The sequence below is a fragment of the Balearica regulorum genome, chromosome 9 (assembly GCF_011004875.1).
Source record: "Balearica regulorum gibbericeps isolate bBalReg1 chromosome 9, bBalReg1.pri, whole genome shotgun sequence".
In the NCBI taxonomy this organism is placed as follows: Eukaryota; Metazoa; Chordata; class Aves; order Gruiformes; family Gruidae; genus Balearica; species Balearica regulorum.
Genome location: NC_046192.1, coordinates 27,976,564 through 27,999,992, shown reverse-complemented (window position 1 = coordinate 27,999,992; position 23,429 = coordinate 27,976,564). Strand labels below are relative to the sequence as shown.

General features: G+C 40.4%; 1 protein-coding gene across 3 annotated transcripts in view; it reads right to left on the bottom strand.

Moving 5' to 3' along the window:
- Positions 1-8,815: 8,815 nt before the first annotated feature.
- Positions 8,816-23,429, bottom strand: part of PLCH1 (phospholipase C eta 1) — a 79,763-nt gene continuing 65,149 nt past the window's right edge. For 2 of the 3 annotated variants that reach the window (XM_075761710.1, XM_075761712.1), the window contains 10 exons: positions 22,352-22,446; positions 21,548-21,648; positions 20,287-20,466; positions 20,098-20,205; positions 18,947-19,071; positions 18,432-18,516; positions 17,516-17,662; positions 17,032-17,111; positions 15,112-15,472; positions 8,816-12,049 (listed from right to left, as the gene is read on the bottom strand). In XM_075761710.1, coding sequence (XP_075617825.1) covers positions 9,948-12,049; positions 15,112-15,472; positions 17,032-17,111; positions 17,516-17,662; positions 18,432-18,516; positions 18,947-19,071; positions 20,098-20,205; positions 20,287-20,466; positions 21,548-21,648; positions 22,352-22,446 — 3,384 coding nt within the window. In that variant the 3' untranslated portion in view covers positions 8,816-9,947. The remainder of the gene's footprint in view (positions 12,050-15,111; positions 15,473-17,031; positions 17,112-17,515; positions 17,663-18,431; positions 18,517-18,946; positions 19,072-20,097; positions 20,206-20,286; positions 20,467-21,547; positions 21,649-22,351; positions 22,447-23,429) is intronic. The other variant, XM_075761711.1, reaches the window with a different exon arrangement.

Here is a 23,429-nt window from a genome sequence, read left to right as displayed (position 1 = left end):
TTAGATGCAACTAAATTTTTGTTTTACTGAAAAAAAAAATATTAGTAGTGCTGAAAATAATAAAAAAAGGTCAAATTAACAGAGTTGCAGATACTCTCTGTAATCTCTATATTCTGTTTTCTCGGCAGTGTTAATTTTCAGAACTACTCCACTGAATTCAAGCGTCACTTTAGACTAATACATCTTGAACTAAGATTAGCTATAAATGTTTAAGATGTGAAGCACTAAATTAAAAGAAAGAATCCACTTTTAAAAGCCTGTAAGTCAAATGAGTGCTTGAAAACTAAGCATGAATTAATAATCTGCTTCAAGACATCTGTTTCCTTTAGAAACATGCTTCCTTAAGACTAATATTCCTTAAAATGGGATCACATAAATACTGTCTGGCTTTACTGACAAACTTAAGTCTATATCCAGATGTACTTAAATTAACCATCCAACTAATGCCATTGCAGAATATTGCACAAATCAGGAACAACTGACCGTCAGGGAAATAACTGTCGCACAAAGGCGATGGAGCAGATCTCATTCAGCATTTTGTCACTAGCACTGGTTGTAACAGGGAAACAACATGAAGTCCCGTGCAATGCTGCATGAATGTTGTCCGAGTTGGGGGGATGCCCCTCCCGAAACCATCTGCAATCTTGTACTACTGCACAGCGCAAGTGGGAATCAGCGAGGTGCCCTTGACCATCAGTGGTGCACGTCACACCGCTCATGGAGTACTGAGATGTTCCAGACCCCCGCTGACCTAGACCCAAGGTTTTGGGCTGTTAGACACCAGAGTTCCCACTCCTGGTGTCATTTTGTACATGGCCACGTTCTCTGCACGCCAGGATTAGATCTTGCTGTTTGGAATATGAAGGAACTATTCCCATACCATTATAAAGTCTGCAACTGAAGTGCATACTGCTTTTAAATGCGCCCACCAGGAAATACAGGATTTATCTTTATTTGCATGTGTTCAGCAAAGCCACTTGTACAAATTTAGTCAATTCAGAATCTCAAACTCTCTTAGACCATTTTCACTGCTCCTTACGCCCGTGTCTTCGCTGACAGGCAGACAGATAAGACAAAGCAGCAAAGGCGGGCCTTCAGTCACTCCGCTTGCAGAAGAGCCTGACCGTCCTCCTCAGGCTGGACCAGGACCCTGGTAGTACTGTGAGGACTACAGCAGTCCTTGAGTCAAGTCATACGTAAAGGCACATCTCTGCTGCAAAGGGTTTACGTATTAAAACCCTAACTGTTACTTAAGCAAAGGACTAATAAAGCCACTGCAATAGCTACAGCTGCCCTCCCTTCATGTGCCCTTCTTATAGGTACACACACATACTTGTACATGAATACGTACATGACAGTATTTGCAAACAGACAGCAAGAGAAGGAGGTAATGCAGCTGTAAGCTGTACCTGGACTGCAAATTCTCCTGTTTGGTCCACAGCTACACCAGATACTAAATTCATGTACTAACACATTTCAACTCGCATGTTTCTTTATAATGAAAAAAAACCCCAACAAACCCCATGCTCAACTTGCTCAACTAGGCCAATGCAGACACTGCCCACTTTCATTTATTTCTGTCTCAACCAACACAGGACTTTAAAAGATAATCTCTGATAGAAATTCAATTTATTTCTCCTTCTGCATGTCTGAGCAGATCTGTAATCAGTGTAATCACTTTGCCACACTGTCTCATGTGTGTGGACTGAGGGTCTGGGACATTGTTTTCCCTGTCGCAAATAGGAATTGCGTTAAAATCTTATCAAGCCAAATCCAAATGAGCATCGGTCCAAGAATAAAACGGACCCAACATGCTTCTGGGGGAAATTCTGGCTGTCCTTTCTATGGCTTTCACTTTTTTAAAATGAAATGTTTTCTTCTTTTACAACTTAATCTTATTTAAGATGAGAATGGGAAACTAATGAAGAAAGCTCTCTGACCAAAACATTTTAGGATACAAAATATGTCTCTTACTAGGAGGATTTATGATGTTCTAAGCAGTAAAATTTACATAGATGCCTCGACTCAAGGATGAAGTAGGTACCTCAGCCAGGGATCCGACCTGCCATTTGAGCCCTGCTCTACCTCAGACTGGGCTCTGGCATGCAGCAGAGCCTGGGATGGAAGGATTCAGCCTCGGCTGCTGGTGTGTCCCCACGTGCGCTGCTTTCCCTCCACAGCCCATGCCCTGCCCCATAGCCATGGGGCACGCTCAGGGAAGGGGTGCCCAGAAGAGCAGCAGCAAGCCTCGGTGCCCTGCAGCACCAGCTCTCGGCAATCGCGGTGACAGATGCGCAGAAAGAGGCACGCCACTAAGAACTGGTCACCCTCCTGCAAGGGAACAGCAACAAAAGCAGCCTTTGGCTTGTTCACACCCACACAGCATCCACGCCTCACCTCACAGTAGGAAACTTTGCAGCAGCTGATACAAGAACTGCAGTGAAAAAAGCCTGAGGGTTTGTTGGGTTATGGTTTGTCATTTGTTTGGGGTTTTTTTTTGGAACTACCTTGGAAAAGCTAAGGCTTCTCTGGACAGCAATAAGCTTACCTCGAGCACTGGGCAGCTTTGCCATCCTCTCAGAGCTGTACAGGTGGACTTTACAAAACATGATCTTGAAAATACAGAATTAAAATGTTACTCCTGAACAAGGAACATGATTTACCACCTCATCCGATCAACTGCACCAGGCACGTCACACCACCTCAGCACTGCTGAAATGCAGCACGACTGGCCAAAACAAAAGCTTTCAAAAATACTGTTCAACATATTTACTTCTGTTTCTCACATGTTCTAATGCGTGAAGTGGATGCCTCCTCCGTCCTGCTGCCCGCACATAAATCGCTCCTCTGGCTACTGCTTCACTTCTTGTTTGATACATCAGTGGTGAATCTGGGCAATGAACACCTCCTCAGCCTGGTAGGATGAATAGAAGAAGCAGCAAAGCTTCCCAGCAGATCTTTTCACCTCTTCGCAGTGCGTTGCTATCAGAACTTTGGCTTCTCTGCCAAAAGTGAAGAATGTGAAATTGAATCCCTAACATTAGGACTATTTTGGACTGCTCTTAAAAGCAGGGGCACTAGATATTCCAGTAAACAATCATATAAAGGTAACTAGAGACTCTTCTTGCTTTTGAATTAAAAACCATAATTTCTTAAAAGTAATATTCCAATCTCATTTTTGCTATTAACTCTTCTCTGCAGATTCTTGAACAGATTCCTTTATGCATTCTTTCATAAACTAGAAAAGTAATTTAGGCCTGCTAACCCAGGATGTGAACCACTAGCCTTTACTAGGTGAAAATAATTGCTTATTCCCCTCTTCTGATTTTTCCTGCTAGGCAGTAAATGTATGCATTAGATGAGAAAGGGTGAAAACACCTTCAGCATTCATAACATATTCTTGTTTTTAAAAATACTTGGCAAGACATACTAGAATAGTACAGATCATTAGTGAAGAAAACAAATTGTTTCTTCCAGCTAATTTATACCTGCATGCAGTTAGGATGGAAGACAGCTTGAAAAGGAAGTTTTAGAGGAAAATGATCCATTTTCAATTGCTATTGAAGGTATAAGAAACAAAATACTACAGAAGTTAGGAATCTTAAAAAGCTTTTTTATTTTTTCTTTCAAGAGAAAGAATTTGAACTGAATAATACCTTTGTTTGGTTTTATGTTCTGTTACTGTTATTTCAGAAACTCGGTCATGAAGTAAGAAATAATCAAAAGAGTTATCGTTTGCATCATTCTCTGTGCACTGGCTCTTTGTTTTCGTAAAGGACAGTCACTCTTTTACAAAAGAGATAAATATCACCCCTTTCAGCAGACGCATAATCCTAACACGGTCAAAGTTTCCAACAGCACTTAGCCCCGCATGCAATTTATTTATAGCTCCCTCCCTCACTGTGCAAAAGAAGTCTTGGCCCTGGCCATTTGATTGTTTGGGAACAGACATACACAAAAGCTTGTCATTACTGGTAGGAGTTTCGAGCAATCAATTATTTTGTTCAGAATTAGGGAAAATGACAGAAAAAAATATCAAACAAAAACATTCAAATAAACACGTGCTTGCATCCAAGATTTTAAAATCAACTGGCTGAGGGAGATACTCTAGTATTTAATTTTTGAATTTTCAACTGTTCAGAAAGTTGCACAGGGCTGAAATAAAACTAATATGTACCAATATTTGAAAGGGTAAATGCAACAAGAGAGATAACTCCTGCCTAAGTTAGAGAGACTGATAAAAACTGAGCTAAGTAATGAAAGCAATTTTTTTAAAAATTAAGGAAATATTTATTTAGAAGGAGTTAAAGGTGGGTAACATAATTAATAGCAAATAGAATGGGATTAAAGAAACTAGATTTACTGGACATCTGTTTTTCATGAATTATAACAGTTCAGTCCATACAGGCAAGAGTGATGATGATAAGTGTTTAGTCTTCCATAAAGCATGTAATCAGATGCTTCATGGTACTTTCATCAAGAGACTTGAACGATATATGATCCTTATGGCACTTGCTGGAAGAGCACAAAGCTGGTTAACAGCCGGATCTCCAAACAGAGCTGCAGAGAGGGAATCGGGGGCGAGCAAGAGCATTTATATTGGAGTCCTGTAAGACTTAGGCATTGGCCCTGTGCTGTATCAATGACCTGAAAAAAACCCCTGTGTTAAGCTGGTAATGATTAAGGTTTGCAGAAGACACAATAATTTAAGGACTGCAAAATAATAAACAGCATATTTCTGAGCTGGAGAGCAAGGTAAGATGGTAGCAAGGAAAAACACACATCTCGATAAATCTCAGAAGGAGAAAAATGCAAATTATGTTTACAAAAGTAGCACTCCACCCTCTAAAGAATTAAAAAATAGTTGGGAGACATGACAAACACCCGCTGAAGAGATGCTTCAACTGCAGTATTGCAGCCAAAAAGATTAAATGCCCTCAAATTATAAATATAAACACAATCTGGTACAAATCATGTTATCTCCATGCTTTCCACTGACATATCTGCTCCTGACATGCTGCAACTGGTTCTGGTGCCTACAGTTCTTGAACGGTGCTAGAAACTTTATAACCTTCACAAGAGACCTCCAGGAATGAATAAAATATTTTAAAAAGAGAGACTTAGGGGTTTGATCCATGCAGGATGTCAAAGACGACTGTGACTTCATGTTTGTGAGAGAGAAGCTTATGCGGTAAGAGGCCTTTCAACTCAGCAGTCAGATAAAACATAATTTCATGCTGGAAAGTGAAGCTAGACAAACATCAACCAGAAATATTTGTTTTTAAGCACTGAGAGTAATCAGCATTGGAATAAGCTGAAGTTCGCAACAGATTCTGCACCAAAAAAGTGTTCGCTAGATGGATTTTCAAAAAGCTGCAGCCTTGTTCATACACAGTTTAATTAATTTGGGGGAAGGACTACAAAATGAATGGCCTTATGAACATCTGAATTGCAGATTGCTGGTCTGTTCTGTCTATATATCTAAAAATCCTGGCGCTATACAATGCGTGTAATCTACATACCAGATGCTCACAGAGGTTTAAAGACCGAGATGACTTCAGAAAGTGCTTAGATTTCTTGATACAGTGTCCCTTCATTTTTTTTTTATCATCCAATACAGTGGATGAATGCTTACAATGAAGTAAGCATTCGTAGTTTTCCAAAGCCGTCCCATTCCTACTGTTATTCAGCATCACGTTTTAACATTGTTGTATAAAGCACATTACCTCCAGGTTAGACTTTGACACTTTTATCATTTCTGCAGCACAAATTCACAATGAGACAAACTGCTTTCTATAATTTTGAGAGTATCACCACATTAGACCATGACTATGTCACCCCACAACAGTTCTGGGCTCATATTACTAATACCCACCAGTGGGCCCACATCATCCTCCAGATACAGGAGGATCAGCAGTTTTCAGATGTGCCAGGCCATCTTCGTGATGGGAACATCGCCACTGGCGCAGTTGGATTGGCAGCATGCTTCCAGGCTCCCAGAAGTATCCCAAAGAGGCCGCCATTTCCTTCTGGAAATTGGCAGTTATGGAGTTAGACCGATGCCCAGCCTGTCGTGCGGCAGTCAGCGAGCCCGGCCTCAGCATCAGTTAGCCCGTCCACTCTCACACAGCTGCTTTCTGCCACGCACACAGCAGCACTGGCGATTCCCAGAGGCAAGCATGGACCACGTATGCCGTATCTTCAAGTTTATGCCAAGGATGAGAATCTCACAGAAAAAGTGAGTGGTATTATCCAAAACACCCTGCTTCAACATGCCAGAAAGTTTCTATCTAATAAGGCAAAGTTATCCCTAGTACAGCTCCCCTATCAGGCCTTTTAGTTATACCAGAGATGCATCTGGCCCAGTACTTAGAAAAGAGACACTGCCTGCAACAGACTGGCATTATACACTAATTACAGTTCTCATCACCATAGGAATGAACTTTTGTTTGTATCCCTTTCATTCCATGAAAGGAAATGAAACTCACCCAGTTAAAGTAAAAAACTGAAGATGAAGTACCCCTTAAAATAATGGGTTTATACTGAGTGACTTCCCTGGAGATGATGCCTGCCCATCTCCAATTCATCTTAACCTCCCACTTAGCACACAAAAAAGCACTAGCTTATAATTTATCAGATAAACTGTGTCTTTAAACTTTCTGTTCCATCTTTTGTCCTTGCCCTACATTTCTACTATTTGTAAGCTCCAGATTCAGAAGCAATACAGATAGCTTTAAGCAAAGGATAAATTGTTCTTTATACACACTTTCCTCTGGAAAAGAAACAGGAACTTAACTTGAGATTTCAAGCATCTTTGACATCTGCTTATAGAATGGTTCCAATTCTGTGAAGACCTTAACCAGATACTTAACAGTGAGCACAGGAACAGCCCCAGTGGCTGTGGGCATCAGACATACTTTCTGACCTGCACGTGGACTGGACCCTGCGCCAGCTGGCAGGAAACCAGGAGGCAGGTCAGTCCTGGGGAGCATTCCTCACCTGCCTATTCTGCAAGGGTAGTATGGACTCTGCTCCTCTGGATCTCAAGTTCTTCCTTCCAGAGTCTGAATGCTCTCCATTTCTAGTAAATTAAGAGAGAGATGGTCAAATGGTTATCTTGTGAAGACACCTGGTGCACTTTATTAAATTTAATCCCAATGTATTATATGCGCAAAATAATACCATTGTATTTTAAGTACTTTATGTTTACTACTAATCTTCTTTTCTTTTATAATTATGAATGTAAAAGCAAGGGATAATGTCTCTGACTTTGGCTTAGACCCCTCTCCAAACATTTTATACAGAACGCTTGCTTCCAATATTCAAAATACTTCATCACGTCATCCAGCTTCTCTGCGCAGAGGTAGCTAGTAACACAGGTATTGTGATTTCATGCATTCCTCATGCATTGAAGACATACGTTTAAGGACCAAATCCATTTCTGAATACAACCTATCGAAACTAAAGTTCTGCAGACTGAAAACTTCTCTTTTATATGATCGCCTTTGCAAACAGACATAAAAAAGTCTTTCTTATCCACGTCCAGGCCCACAAACTGCCCTATAGATTACTCAAGAACAGAAATTAGTTGACATAAGTACTCTTTGCCTTCCCACCCGTGCTAGATCACAAGACCTTTGAACATCTTGACTACTCTGACTCTAGTTCTTCAAGGCTCAGAGTATTCCAACACTGAGAAGTTTGAAGGTTTTGGCACACCCAATGCTACACCACCAAAAAGAAACTTGTGCAAACAAAATATAATTTGAATCTCAGTGAGACAGAAAAAAAACAACACTAAGCCCAGTGAGACATGAAAAACTACTGAGCCAGATCTTCCTTTGGCTTGAGTCTACACTACAGAAATCCTGCCCTATTTCACTGTTCAGATTTCACTTTCACACAAAGAACTGTCCCCATCTGAATTATCTTCCAATTTTAAGAGGAAAGTAAAAGAGATTAAGTCATGAGAGAGACCTATAATAATCTATTCTGACCTCCTGCACACACTATACAATTTTTGTAAATTAATTCCAATTAAAACTAGAAACAACCTTCAAGTCAAGTTTAGGTTTGTCTCTTGCAATGGAGATCACATTATTTGCTTAATTACAAGGCACTTTTAATGGCAGTTATTTCTAAAGAATGCATAGGTTCTACAAATGCAACTAAACGTATCTGGATATGGTGTGTGAGCATCTGTGGCGCACAGCATTCAGCAGAGCAGATCACAGCCCGCACACATCCACTCCTTCACTTGGAAAGAGTCTCTAAACTGCCACAGCAGACAAGCTACAGGCAAGTCAAAAGTTGAAACCATCTCTCTCAGAAAGTATCCAACACTGCAAGGCACAGAGCTTCTGAACTTCCCTGCAGTTAGATATGGCTTCAATCACACCTTCCAAATTGGATCACAAATACTGAGATAGAAATTCAGGTCCAAAGCTTAAGGGACTAACACGGTATCTGGTTCTGTTCCTCCACGGAAAAAGGCTTTTTATTTAGAAAATATGCTGTTCTCTCCCAAGTGACCAAAACAACAGCCAGTTGCATCTGTTAGACCCTTAACGGAACAAAATGGGAACATGCAGGCAGTTAGATATACTCAATAAACATGTCCTCCTGCCCAGAAAAGAGAAAGAGCTCAGCTGCCGATTTCTCACTGTTACCATCATGTGAAGTGATGGAACTTTTTCCCTTTCTGAAACCTTACTGCAAGCTCATGACAAGACAGATGTCTGCAATCACTAACTACTGCTAGTTTAAGCACAATTGTATTTGCTACAGTTTCAGTAAACATGTAACCAAGTGCTTAAAAATCTATTTTAATGATGTTTTCAAGAATAATAGTACTCTGCATTACAAAAGAAAGAGGTATAAGGTACGTCTTTTACATATAAGAAAAAACTTACAGCGAAGGCAAAGAATATCTTAAAACCAAAATAAAGCTATGTTGTTCCCTACAGGGAAGCTTCAGGTGTTTGAGATTACTCACTCAATTCACTTTCAGCATTCATAGAAAAAGATGAAAATGGACAGTGAAAATAGTTACTCTACCATGCCAGCTTTAAATATTCCACTGACTGTCAACAATTTAGCAATAAAATTACAAATATACAGAAAACAGATCTGTTACTGTACTGAAGCTACACACAGAGCCAATAACAAAAATACATAACAAAATAAGCAGAAATTAAGTGTTTTCCATTCATAAATGCAGAATTACTCCCACATTCCACTCCATCCTGAAAAGAGCACTCGACATGGTGACCAAAAAGGAAGACGACTGTTATTACACTTCATAGAGCGGGCAGAAGACAAATCTACACATTACTCACAAATTTGGACTAACGCTAATTCTACAAATTGTTTGCTGTAGAATCATAGTTCATACATGGAAACATGTAAAATTAATATTAACAATTACAAGTCAGAGAAAACTGGTGCTTGTTGGCTAGAATGAGTCCTAGTTCAGGAGTCTAACCCCAAGGACATTACCAATAACAAAAAGCACTGTGGTCAGTAGAATTTGCACGAAAGGCCAAAAGTGATCACTAAAAACATTTTTCCAAACAGCAGGACAGAACATCAGGAAAAGAGAATACTACTGTATTCATTGCAATGTTAGGTTTTTGAGCACAGATGTGCTTGACTTAAAAATGACATGCATTACAAATACAAAATGCTACAAATGCTCACTGCATGCAAATAGTCCCCAGACTACTTCACTTTATCATTTCTAAATCAAAGTAATACATACATAAGGATGGAACATGGTTTCTATTTACATAAGCTTTGACAGGAAAGGGCACGTTAAATGATGACTGAATCACTAGCATGAAATTGCATTTCTAAATAATTTAAACCCTCAAAACAGTATTTCTTGCTAAAAATCCTTCATTTCAATGAAATAGTTTGTAAACATTGAAGATGTACATTTATACAATCTACAGTCTCAGCAGGAAATAAATTTCAGGCTTATCATCACTATCGGGTTCCAGCTGCAGAACAGAATTATGTGTATACAACTGGTCACCACAGCCGTAGTGCAAAGCGGCACACGCGCCCTCTGGTATTCCTCGGCCCTCCACGTCCTCCCCAGGGAAGCCATTCAGGTACCTGGCTATGTACGAGCCCGTTGAATGCCTGTTGATAACATGAGGAGATGCTGAAGGCTTGTTCCGAAGGACGACGCCCGCTATGCTACTTGTGTTAGAAGATTTTTGCTTGCTGGCAGCCTCCTGCCTCTCCTTGGCACGGCTGGCTATATTCCGCACTCTGCTCTGGCTTCTGGATGAGAGTTTTCTGACCAGCGTCTTTGGGCAGTCTTCATCGATCTGCCTGGAGTACAGTGTTTGATGGCTGTCCTCCTGGTCCAGGGACACCAGCTTCCTCAGCTGTTCTGTCAGAGCGTCTGTCGAATGCAGTGTCATATTCTTCATAGCAGCAAGTTTCTTGTCTCTCATGCCCGATGAGATAAAGCTTCTACTTATGTATTGATACTTACTTTCAAAATTGCAGGAAATATCCTCTGATGTCAAGTCACCGAGACTTTTGGATTTGCAAGGGCTAGCCTGCTTGATGGCTGAAGGAGGTGGGAAAGGCAAAGCGTTTTTGAGCACCGGTGAGTGTATGTTGAGCTGGGATCTCTCAGAGGTACACATTATGTTCTGCTTATCTGAATGATGATGATATAAAAAGCCAACACTTTCACACATTGGAAAAGGGAGCTGAGTCCCTGCAGCCCCGAAGTTATCCGAGCAGTCCAGGGCAGCAGCACGGAGCTCAGTCACGCCGTTCCCAGAGGTCCTCTCACCACCATGCCCAGAATCCTGCCTTTGCCTCAGTTTCAAAGGGGAAGCCAACTGGCTCATGTCTTCCCTTTTGTACTCGGATGCAGTTACCAAGAGATCTTGAGGATCCTCATCTACTTCTATGAGACTGCTGCTTTCTGAATTTTCACCAGTGGGAGGGTCAACAAGTGTCTCCTCATCCTCAAAGATGAGGCTATTGGAAGCAAAAGAACTAGCAGATTCGGGGGCTTCCCAGTGTGTTCCACATTTTCTTTTGGGATTTGCATTTAGCAAAGAGAGAGGTGAAGGACAAGGACAGCTAGGCAAGTTGTTTTCTATACTGTTTAACTTGTTCTTGCAAACTAATTCACTGTGGGTCTTACGGTCAGAAGTTGGTGTAAGAGTTGCCTCATGGATAATTGTGTACACAGAATACTCTGTAGTCTCAGGGCTGGAGAACGCGGTAGTATCTGGAGTTGAGAATAAAGGGGATTTGATGGATTTTGTGGTAGTAAAGGTGCGCTTACAGGGACTGTTAAGATCCACAGTAAGCACGTGTGGGTGTGTAGCCATCACACTGACGGTCTGGCTACTGGTGCCATGGAGGCTTGAGACCACAGTAAGATTAGTTTGGTCATCTGTGACCTCAAACTGTCCGATCAGAGCTGAGACAGCGCTATCCAACTCGCTCTCATTTGCTAAAGAAACTTCATCTATAAGGCGAGAAATGTCACTGTCTTGTGTGGTTGAAGTGGAGTGCAAATCAGGAACATCAGAGCAAATGGCAGAAGATATATCTGTCAAAGAAAGAGGTGCTGCAGTGCTTTTCTTGATGATGTCATATTTATGATTTTCCATCCCTACTTTTTGAGAAAGGGAAGTCCCCACAAGAGTTCTTTTCTCCTCCTTAGACCCTTTTGTGTCATCTTCCTTTTTATTGTCTGCACAGTTTTTGTCATGTGTTTTTTCTGCAGAAAGTCCAAAATCAGAGTCACGCATTAGAGGTACAGTTTCATCAGAAAGATTATTTTCCTGATAGCCTACGAGGCGATTTGTTTCAGCTACACCACTTGCAAAAACTAAATTTTCATGTTGCTCCTGTAGAGGTGGCACTAACGAGTCAACTGTAGTCTCCTGGTCATCCTCCTTCTTAAACTGAGATGTCAGATTTGAAGTATTTGCTGTTTTCACAGAACATGGAGAACCAGATTCTTTCAAGTTTGTTTCCTTCTCATTTGTATTGTCATCACTGTTGGCTAAATTAAATAAGAAACATATTAGTTGCATACAATATTGTGTTCTGTTTATTGACAAATATTTTGTCCTTAGACAGACAAATGGAGAACGCAAAATTAGGTACAGTTGTGACAGAACTTAATTATGGGGTTGTGCAGGTTTAGTACAAATTATCTGAGTGATATGAATAAATGGAAAAATACAACTGCAGGCACTTCATTGAAACTTCCTTTGAATGTCTATTACATCAAGCACGTGATGTAATATTTGTTGCAAATAATGTTAATGAGGTACCATATCATAGCTTGCACATGGTATTACCTTCAGCTGTGTTCCTATTCAGATTTGTACTACAAAGAAGCATGGCAATAAAGACAGAACAAAACAGCTCTGTTAAAAAAACATAGTATGTTGAAACAAGATGCATGCTTAAAAGAGCTGAGTAAAAAGCAGCAAGTAGAGGGACTCCAGAGTGCATTTTACATGTAGTTATTGTAAAGTGATACAGTTTAAGGATTTCATTTTTGATCTTCTACCAGCATACTGCATTCACGACAGCAAGATTTTGAATTCCATGGAAAATATGCACTAGAGATTTTCTCCACCAAATCTTCTTACTTGTCTTTATATGCCAAATCCAAGCTCTATGACTCAGTCCTTTAGAGCTTTTAATTAAGCAAGGACTATAGCATTAAGTTTACCATAATGTATACTGTTTCTAACATTTGCTAGAAATCAGGTACCCTAGGGAGAAACAAGAGAAGTCCTGATCATTCCCTAACAGCGACTGAACCTCCTGCCCCGGTAGAGTAAGAGCTATTTTTAATGAACTTAACATTTAAAGGCTGATGTCCAAAATCTGAAAAGTTCCCCAAGCTTTCCAGCGCTTCTAGGTAAGGATGGAAGAGACGTACATTTCTTTGATTTGTAGATTTATTTTTTTTTCTATAAAGAACATGGGAGAAAATGGATAGCACACCATCCACTTGGTGTAATTTCAATTGAGAAGTAGAGTTTAGCCATAGTATTTTAGCAAGAAAGATCTGCTGGACAACCAGTCCTTTCCACTCTTCACAGCATCCTGCAATAAGGAACACTTCATCTGACTAGTACCCCCTGGATGGTGAAGCCACCTCCCATTCTGAAATATTTGGGCTGAACTTTCTGAGAATAGCCAAGCCTATTCCTGTATGTCCACGAGGCTGCGTTGTACCTTTCTTACCATGATTCAAGGTAAGTGCTGCCACACCAAAAAAAAGGGGCCCAGGTTGTTTTTCTCTATGTCCGCCAAGGCACGGATGGCCCTGCAGCACGGAGAAGGAAAAAGGTCCCTTGGGGACAGGAGAGGACTCCATCTGGAATTTTGTCTTCTTCATATCTCACTTCTTTACGCCTAAGGTGGCCAGTCCTCCTCCATAGGGGTTACAGAGCAAGCCTTACAGAGGCTCCAACGGGCAAGATCTAGTTCTCTCATAGTTAGAAGGGGCAGGATTCATTCCCTGTGACAGCTTTTTAGGTCATCTCACCAGGGCCTGTGTTTTCTGCAAAGGTTATTTTGCTATAAGCGCATACCTGTGACCTTCAAAAAGTGTGGAAGTTTCTTCTAATAGAATTTTGTGTCAGTATCTGTAGCATCTTTAGAAAGAAATAGCTAAGAAACAATTACATCTGTTGCGAACAACAGTTGAGCTGTATCGTCTTCACAGGCTTATCTAGAGAATGTTTCAATTTAAAATACAGCATTTCAGGGTTTACTTCCTTTACTAGGAATAGCTTTTTTCCTGTCTAAAGTTTCTTCTCAGGGTGGTAGGAAAAAATAGTTTAGTTTTATTTCGCTTGCTGTTTCTCCTCAGTAACTTCTTTTACAAGGCGATGTCCAGATTATCTGTTTTTTCAAAGCCACTAATATGGGCAAATAGAACAAAGGTGGCTCAACAACAGGTTCTCATCTGTGCCTGGTAGTTCTCCTATTTTAGGGTGGCTCCTGTGGTTGCTGGAAGCTGCTGCTCTGTAGCTGAAAATATTGCTAGCAGAGCAGCATTTGTGTCACCCCCCTGGCCAAGATTGGTCCTTGGTGTGCTCTCTGCATCTTACCAAGGAAGACAGACGGTGCTTCTGGCTGACCTGCGCCAGCTGAGGAAAAGCCCTGCGGGACTGACTGCAGCAACACTGCGCTGTCAGAACTGACCAAAAGCTGAGGATCTGGCTAGCCCTGCAGTCTCATGGGTGCACAGCACATGCTCTTCCCAAACAAATGAAAACCAGCCCCAAAAAGCAGTATAGATGCCCTGGACTAGGGACAAGCTTGGGGTCGAGACAGCAGGTCTAATAAATTACAGCCATTGTATTCAAAGCCTCCTAGACTTATTTACATATTCCAGTAAATCAGCAGGTCAAACACACTAACTTTCCTGTAGTCATGGGAATAAATGGATTTCAAAACTGGGACCATTATTGCTGAAGATGCTTACATAAATATTTTAAGAATTAAATTGTATTGTGTATCAATAATATAAGACCAAGATTTTATCCTAACACATGCTTTTCCATAGGTTACTTAATTTTATTAATTTAGGAGGAAAATATCAAGACTGATGGATACAAAGTTTGACCTACTTTTACCCCTTTTACATCTATTTGAAAGTCTGCATTAGTCTTTACACACACTATTCCCAAAACCATATGCTGCATGCTGTTCCTCCTTGAAAATGGAGAGAGAATGCCCACCACGCCAGCAGCTCTGTTTTCAAAAGTAAACGGACAGCAGCAAACCAAAAATTAATGAAGAGTAATTGAAGGTTGGTTCTTAAATTACAAAAAGAAATTTGGGAAGTGTCCTTTCAAGTGCACTCCCAGAAATTATTGTAATTCATTTGCCTAGTTTGGAGAATAGACAGCTTTCCAGGGTGTCACTTATCAAAGAGTTAAAGGAGCTGTTAAAATACTACAATCTTAAGCGTATGTAATTTTGCCCAGTAACTCCTGAGTTGCCTAAAACTACTTGCATAGGGACTGCAGAACTAAGCCTCTTGATATGCTATTTCAACTTACTACATCAAAAGTAATTTTGGAAGCATCTTACCAGATGCGTTTTCTTTTCCTTTGGCATCCTGGGCAGTTTCATCTTCTGGGCATGGCAGTCCTACGAGAAGATATTTGTCCACGGGCATAGAAGCAGGACGTGCTTGCAAACTCCGGCTTGCACGCCGTACAACTCCTTCTTTGTCTTTCAAGTCTATTGGTTCAGATGCACTGTCTTTAATTTCAGTAGTTTCCAGAAAACCCATCTTACTTTTCTTTCTACCTTTGGCTGGTGCACTGGCTGTGCGCCGGAGAATTCGATCGCCAATAGATCGCTTCCGTACATAGTGCCCGCTGGTTTCAGCAGAATTGTGCTTAGGGTTCTTGTTAAACAACCCTCTGAGTCCTATCAGCTGCTTATTCTGAAAGGACAAGAATAACCACAGTTTCGAGTGAGTTCAGCTATTATATAATGAGTACAATGAAAAGGGCTGCTTTCAGAGTATTTATGAAGATGAAGACAAAGTTAAAAACGCAGCAAAGCAAAAATTCACACCAAGCAATTCACATCTACTCTGACCAAGGAACTATCAGCATAGGTCTCCATGAATTCATGCATGTCTGTATTTCTCCTCATTAGGATGGCAGCCTGCCACAATTACAAGAGAGGTTTGCTCAAAATCTCCTAATCAGAGATGACAAGACTGTAAGAAGTATACTGCAGTGACAGGCTACACATTAACTTGGATTTTTATGCATGGGCTTCATCAAAGCAATAGGCAAATGTTTCAGAGTCTAAATGAAGAATGATGTAAAGTTTGGTAGCTGCAGATCATGCGATTAGGAACCATTCAAGAAATCTGTGCCCAGCAAGTGCAAAGTGCATGCTAATGAAGTCTACCTTTGTGGCTCCTAGAAAGTGCAATATTGTGTAACTGGGATTGAGGATTAAAGGGCTCCACTGAAAGGCAAAAAAATGCAAATACATTTGGCTAATGTTTTCAAGACTGTGATACAAACAAATAAGGTAATAGTACATCAGCTGTAAATATAACCCCTCTACAGCAAACAATTTAAAACTATTTATTAGTCTAACGTCAGTCTCTCAGAAACATGACCAGATATTCTCACTTGTAAGGATACAAAGGACCATTCAGCCTTTGTTTACCTTAGAAACAGTAGTATAGCACATCGTTAAGGCAAGCATGAATAGACTAAATGATATAGAGATCAATGGGTCTTATTTGCCCCCCACCCTTCTTTTACATCATTTGTCTTCCCTATGAAGCAACTCTTTACTATTTTTATTGACCATTCTTTGAACAGCACATGAGCCAAGAGCAACAGCCAAACAGGCTCCCCTACAGACTACCACCAAAACTGTATGCGATTTCACACATGTACCCAGATGCGTACAGATCCAGGTATGTATTGCAGATGCATTCCAAGCTGTTTACTACTGCTTTTCTTTTTACACTGATAGAGGAGCAATGAAGTCTACCTCGAATACTAAAACCTTGTCTCTGTGCAGAGAACACGACATGAGTTGGGCATGGTCAGTGCTGTTCCCTCCACCGCCTCGCCGCTGACCTCCCTGGCAGGAGGAACGCTTGCAGAAGCAAGAGCAAATGATTACATTGTCCCTGTGCTGGGACAAGGATGCCAAGAGTGAGACAGATATCTAAGTGGTTTAAAGAGCCATCGTTAGATCAATCAGTGAGGATAAAGGTAGCTAGGTTAAGTGAGGATCTGAACTATACCCAATCTCAGCCCCTAGGCCTTGTCTATGTTATTTTCTATCTGGGTTCCACTGAGCTTTCCTGGGCAATCTTGCAGAAAAGCAAAATGCCACAAACCTAAGCTTTAGGAATCATTTAGAAACCACACAAATTCTGTGAGGTTCTATGGTACATTTAAATCCATTTTTATCAGAAGAATTAAAACAAAGTCTTAGCAAATAGAAGTTTCCAGATATACCTACTTTTCCATAGATTTCATTAATGGTTATATGAACAAATATGGATGCTTCCATCAGGCCTTCTAAATACACATGACGATAACCTAGTAAAACAAAAATATTGCACCACAAATAATCAACAGTTTGCATTTTATGCACCACTGGCAATCACTGTCTATAAAAGTGAAATACGTGCAGTAAGCCACCTTATGCCTTTACTAAAGCTTATCTTACATTCTCACAGGTTTTCCAAGCCCCCCAGCACAAATTGCCTCTAAGTTATAAATAAGACACCAGTAGTAATTTCCAAAAGCACAGACAACCCAACTCCTTCAAGTAATGGTGAATATACCACTGTAAAATACCAAGAGAACTGTCCAAGCTCATACATGAAGACTCAGAGATACAGGCATAAATTTTATGTCGATAACCTCATCTTCAACTTGAAGTTCAAAGGTCTTTGTTCTTCAGTTAGATCTCCAAGTCAAGGAAAACAAGTGGGACTAACCAGGCACAAGACTGCTAAAGGCCAGAGTTCTTTGTCCAACGAAGTCTCGCCCAATAGGGTCATGGTCCCACACAAGAAATCTCACTAAAGCTACTTCAGGCATGTGGATAGTAAAAGTGAGTGTTTCCTCCCAAACAGGATTAAACCCTGTAAAACAAACAGAACAGAAGTTGTGGGAAACAAGGCCATAGCAAGAGCTAGCCTCCATTTTCACGATGCGTAGCAAGAGGCTTAAGAAACAAGCAGACCAAATACACAAATGAATACTCATTGCTCATCTAGATGTAGATGCTCTCAATCTCCATTTTGTAAGTAATTAAAAGTGAGAGATCTGTCTCTCTTGGACTGCTTTTACCAAAAAAATGGTTCTGGTTGAGTAGCTGGCAGGGATACCAAGGCAAGCGGTTGTTTTGAAAACTATGGTAGGCTAAAGATAGACCAAAACAAACAGGAACTACTCCCTTTTTTCCTGATGGTTTTGCAATTGTCTACGAGAATTGATGGCCATCTCTCCTGCCACAACAGGCTATCCCACTCTGTTATTCATCTCCTTCCCTGGAGGGTGAGGTGACAGTAAAACTGCCTAGGACATGATTTGTTTTCATTCCATTTGAAGTTATATATGCATTTTATATAAATAACAACAAAATAATTTGGAACTTCTGCATAAAGGAGATTCAAGAATAATCCAGGAGAAAGATATCGTGTTGAACAGTTCTTGTCCTTCACCTCTTGCTTGTCTGTCTCCCTACACCAGAAATTCTGTCTAGAAAGCAGAATTAATTTGTTAAAATACAATCACTTGATTTCATCAGGTAAGAAGTTTTGCAATTTAGCAAATAATAACAGATACCGAGTCATTTATAATTACTTAATATTTCACTCTAAGAAGAGGAAATCAGCTAGATTATCTTACCATTGTCGTCAACCACCCTGGTTTGATCTTTACAGCAGTCAACAGGTAACCCAATAATTTCCACCTCAACAAAGGGATCTATTATCTATTTTTTAAAAACAAAGTATTTTAAAAGCAAGACAATGATACAAGTAAAGGTCAATTTTTAAGGAAATTCATGCAGAGAGTTAATTTAAATTCATATAAGAATTCAAATCCCTTTGATTTACATGAATTTTCAAGCAGCACAACCATGGAAAATGGCTTCATGAAGTGTAAGTTAATGTATGGTTTGTAGTCTCAAGAACTGTGGCCAGCTATGACTAATTTTCAAAAAAAGTGAAGTCACCCTCAAAATATAAAACAAATTAGTTCTTAAACATCACGTGTAGGATACAGACTCTGTAGGAAAACATAGTATTTAGTGACCAAAAGCTTGACATTATCAGAAATTTATTGGTGTATTTAAATAAAGAGGAAGTTTCTCTGAGTCAGGACCTCTGATGGAAGCATTTGTTGGTATCGGAGTATCTTACCTCTCCTCTGTCTCCTAACATGGAGTCAGGAGGCTTAGGTAGCTGCTGTCCACTGATGATTTTCAGAATAAGCTGCTTTTTAGGACTGGCAGGAAGTGGATCAGCAGAGTAGGGGTTGAATGTGCCTAAGAGATGGCAAGGAATAAGAAGTGCAAGGAAAAAAAACACACAGAATAAACATCACCCCCCAAGATGCATACATATAGCCAAAATTCAGTCATAAGCAAGTAATTTACAGAGCATGGAGCAGCTGTTAATGAATTTTAAAATTCCATTCCACTTTCTTACAACCTTTACTGAGCTGATCAGTCCTTTTTTACATGATTACAAGACAGAAAGGACCCCTCTAATAGTAGGGTTTTACAAGATTAAGACTCCTTTGAAAAAAAAAACTTTCTTCTGTATATTAGTAGCTTAAAAAAAAAACCAACCAAAAACCCAATAGTTATAACCCAGATCAGCACTCTGATCAAATTTCTTGCACAACTGCCCAAATGTTAACGAGAACAAGCAACTAGGGTTGAGTAAGCTGCTTTCTGCAGCAGCGCCTGCTTCACGTACCCAAACTCCCTCTACCATTTCTCAAGTACCTTTCAATCAATGCCACTTCTTATGGCCCCATTAAGAAAATTACTTAGAGACAGAGAGGCACAATCAGATCCCAAGTCTCCAAAATATGGACAGATTGTCATTGCATAACACTGAAAACCACTGGCTCCTGTTCTAACAGCTTTTTGAGGACTGAACAAATTTCTTTTAAAGAGAACAAAATTCCACTGACTTCCTTGAGAACGGGACCAAGTCCTGGATACTTCGTCCTGGGCCACTGCATACCTTGTTCTTCTTGCATGCAGCTGGCTATCCCACAATGCCCTTTTATTAAACACATATTAAGATGGAGCCCTCAAATATATCTATAATAACAGCAAGAGATTGTATGCTCATACTCATACAGTCTGAGAGTTAGACACCGTTCTTTGAGAACAAAAAAAAGTATGAATTCTGAAGTAGATAAGCTTATGAATTTATGGAAATACAAAAGATTCTACATATGTTCTTATTTTTCTTTCTTGTGTCTTGGCAACTTCGCTATGAAGACGTTTTCTGAAAGGCTTGACACTTACAGTAATAAATGTCTAGTGGGACATTACCTTTGCACATCTGCTGAGGTTTGAGGACATAACCACAGTTGCCGTTTACCCTAAATTTTGCATCATTTAATTGCATCACACGTCCCTCAGATTGGTAGTTTAGTGCCACTGTTGAAAGAGAAGACTCAGGTGTAAGATATTTACTTAGCACATACACAAAAAGTGGGAAGTTATTCATGCAACACCTACCTAACTGGCAACCAACATTCCAGTAAGGTAAAGGGTTGAAATTGCTGGAGTCAATCCGATAGGCTGACGGATAGACCCTTGTAAGCTGTTTCTGGTTGTAAAGCATAAACTGTTCAGCCTTCTGCTGCACTGCTTGGTGGGCTCTTGTTTCACTGAATGATAGCACGTTCCCTGTTGATCCTGTGTGTATAGTTAAATCAACAGACAAGTTACAAAGCAATCCCAGGAGACAGGAGCCTGAACTCAGACCTTAATTGCACTCATATTAATCAAGGAGAACATTAGATTTAGTTCAAAGTTAGAAGAGATTGTCTTGTGACATGCAAATTATATACATTGTGTCACTGAAGGGCACCTGTTTCACCTTCCAAGAGGGTCTTTTATTCTACCCTCAAGTTTCCAGACTTAGAAGGAAAGCCGAGCAAGAGCTTATGCTAATTGCTAGGACCTTTCCTGCTGCAGAGGAATGATTGCTGTGGAGAATTTCCTAGGCAAGAGCGCCCAACTATGAGGGAGCAGTTGAGTTGGTCTAACTGCACCATCCCTCCACGCCCATCTCTCCAGCCAGGACCAGGGAAACACAAGATCCAGATGAAAGGCAGCTGCAGTACTGTGTTCCAATGAGCAGGCCCTCCTTTCCAGAGGGCCACGAGCCATCAGGTGGGTTCGGCAGTACCGCCTGACTGCACGTGGACCTGCGGAAAAATCTGAGCTGTCTCTCAGCTCAGAACAACAAGACTGAAATTCTACAAGACTATGTTCTTGTAGGATTTCTTGGACTGTTTCTCCACACTGCTTTCACCCTCCTTAATTTCTCCCACTAAATTCTATTAAATTAGGAATTGACGTGTTTAACGTGTTTAGTGAAACAACTGCACGCTTTGTGAACAGGTAACACATCTATTTATCACAATTCAAGTCTGTCGTGTTACTAAATGCTACTTAAAATTGATAATGTTAGAAGATGATGACAAACTCCATAAAGCTGTAAAACCAGGAAAGGGTTCTCCTGAAAAAACATTTTTAAAATTGCTACTCAAACATGAAAGTCATAAGAAACCAAGGGAAAGGATATTTCTTAGGCAAGGAAAAGGTGGTGCTTTACCTGTTCTCCATATTTAAGTAAATGGGACAGGTAACTAACTACTCTGCTTTTAAAATGTCTTTGACAAACAAGGTAAATCTTGAGAACACAAACGTGTTTACTCTCCACATGGAAAAGTAAGAAAGCCTTGTGTAAGTCTCATGCCAGCAGCCTTACCGTCATCAACTATGTCCTGGGCTGCCACAGAGTTCGTGTACACCACTAGGTCAGACAGAGCTCGGCACAGCTTCACCGTTTTTCTTCGACGAGCCAGTCTGCTGCGTTATATTTAATATATAAAACAAATTAGAATTTTTTCAGTATTTAAAGAATATTTCAATCTCCCTTTCTGTTCTTTTCATCGATAAGGGAACAAACAACTGTGAACAGGGAACCACATGTGGCAAACCTCCTTAGGGAGGGCTCCGAGATGACTGTTCCCCTTGTACCTCTATAGTCACACTACACAAACAAAATTTTTCATTTAAGGTGTAATGAAATAGCTGCACCATGGCTCTTCTCAACAAAACCAAGGCAGACAGCTTTGAGCTGTATCTGAAAATGGAGCATTTCAGTGACAACAAATGCATTCTCAATGGCACTTTTTTGATTGCTTTTTCTTTACATTCTCAGATGTAATAGAGCTGGCTGGGCTGTGATGTACCCTTATTTAGCCTAGACAGTTTTCTTTGAGCACTATTTAGAGCATGCAAAATGTAGATTGGCATTTTGCCATTAGAAGAGTATTACTATCACACTTCTTTTCAGTTTAAGGGTAATTGCAATTTGCAACCTATGAAAATCTACACAATCAAAATATCAGGCTACAGCAGTCACAGCAAAACATACCCCAACAGCAGCGTCATAACCAACCTGCTCTCAAGAACAGGCTTCCCTCAGGCAATGACATATAAATATTGGTAGTAGTAACATGCCTCCAGCTTTAGTTGAGCTGTAAAACTATGGTGATTCATAGCTCACCTGTGGAGCTGCCCCGTTTCCTTCCCAGAAGAGTTTTGCTGACTTTCTTCATCATCTGATGCACTATGGTATTTGGATGTTGCCTTCACAGCTTTCTGTTGGGAAAGAATCAAGCACACCTGTGGCACTTTATGGGGTGGTTCTACAAATCCACATTACTGTCATTCATGTCAGGTGAGTGGGTGAGCTGCAGCACAGGACCAGAGTCCAACAAAGACACAGAACGACTCTGGGGGTTTGGCAGCAGAAAACCCTGGGTGGTACATCAAGTGTTTCCATACATATGGAGAAGGAAAGCCCACACAAAGCATCTGTGTCCTGATCTTGCTCCATCTGACTCCAAGGATCCAAACCTGCAGTCGTGGAGCAGGTTTATCTGCTGCCTAACAAATACAAGCCTGAAGATAACTTATTTCTGCAAACTGGCCAGTTCATTGCAGGCCACTGCATATTCTGCAGCTTCTCTCCTCTGCTCCCTCCTGACGTGAGAGGACAGCATGGCTCCGCTGTCTCCAGTATACTGGCACTGGTCCTGCTCATATTCCAATGGATCATATCATATTTAACAAACAGCAACACACAGTAGAATCTAATGTACAGTGCACTGCTTCCACCTGCCTATGGCCCCCCCCATCCTCCCCACCCAAATTTAGAAATTTTAACAAATTCATTCATGGAGTTGAGAACGCAGTCTGGACAAAATTTTCAAACACCTTTTTGCTGTCTTTTGAGCCACACATGCAAGCGTTGAAATTATTCTAATTTATTACAGTATACAGCAAAGAAAATAGCTATGATAAAAAGATTAAAATCTCAAAAGCACCTATTATCTAATACAGTTTCCAATTTCAACAACATTACATCTTTTGTAACACTAACGATAGCTTCAAGTGAGAGTTTCTTTAATTCCCTTCTCATCAAGAGGTAATTAACAATATAACTGAGAGCTCCTTATCCTTTTGCTCATACAGCTAGATGCTAATTGAGCACAGATTTCTTTTCTCCTGCTGTGATACACCAGTAATATACACAGTTTAGTTTGTTGCGTTTAGTGCTGAAATAAAGTTGACTATATTGG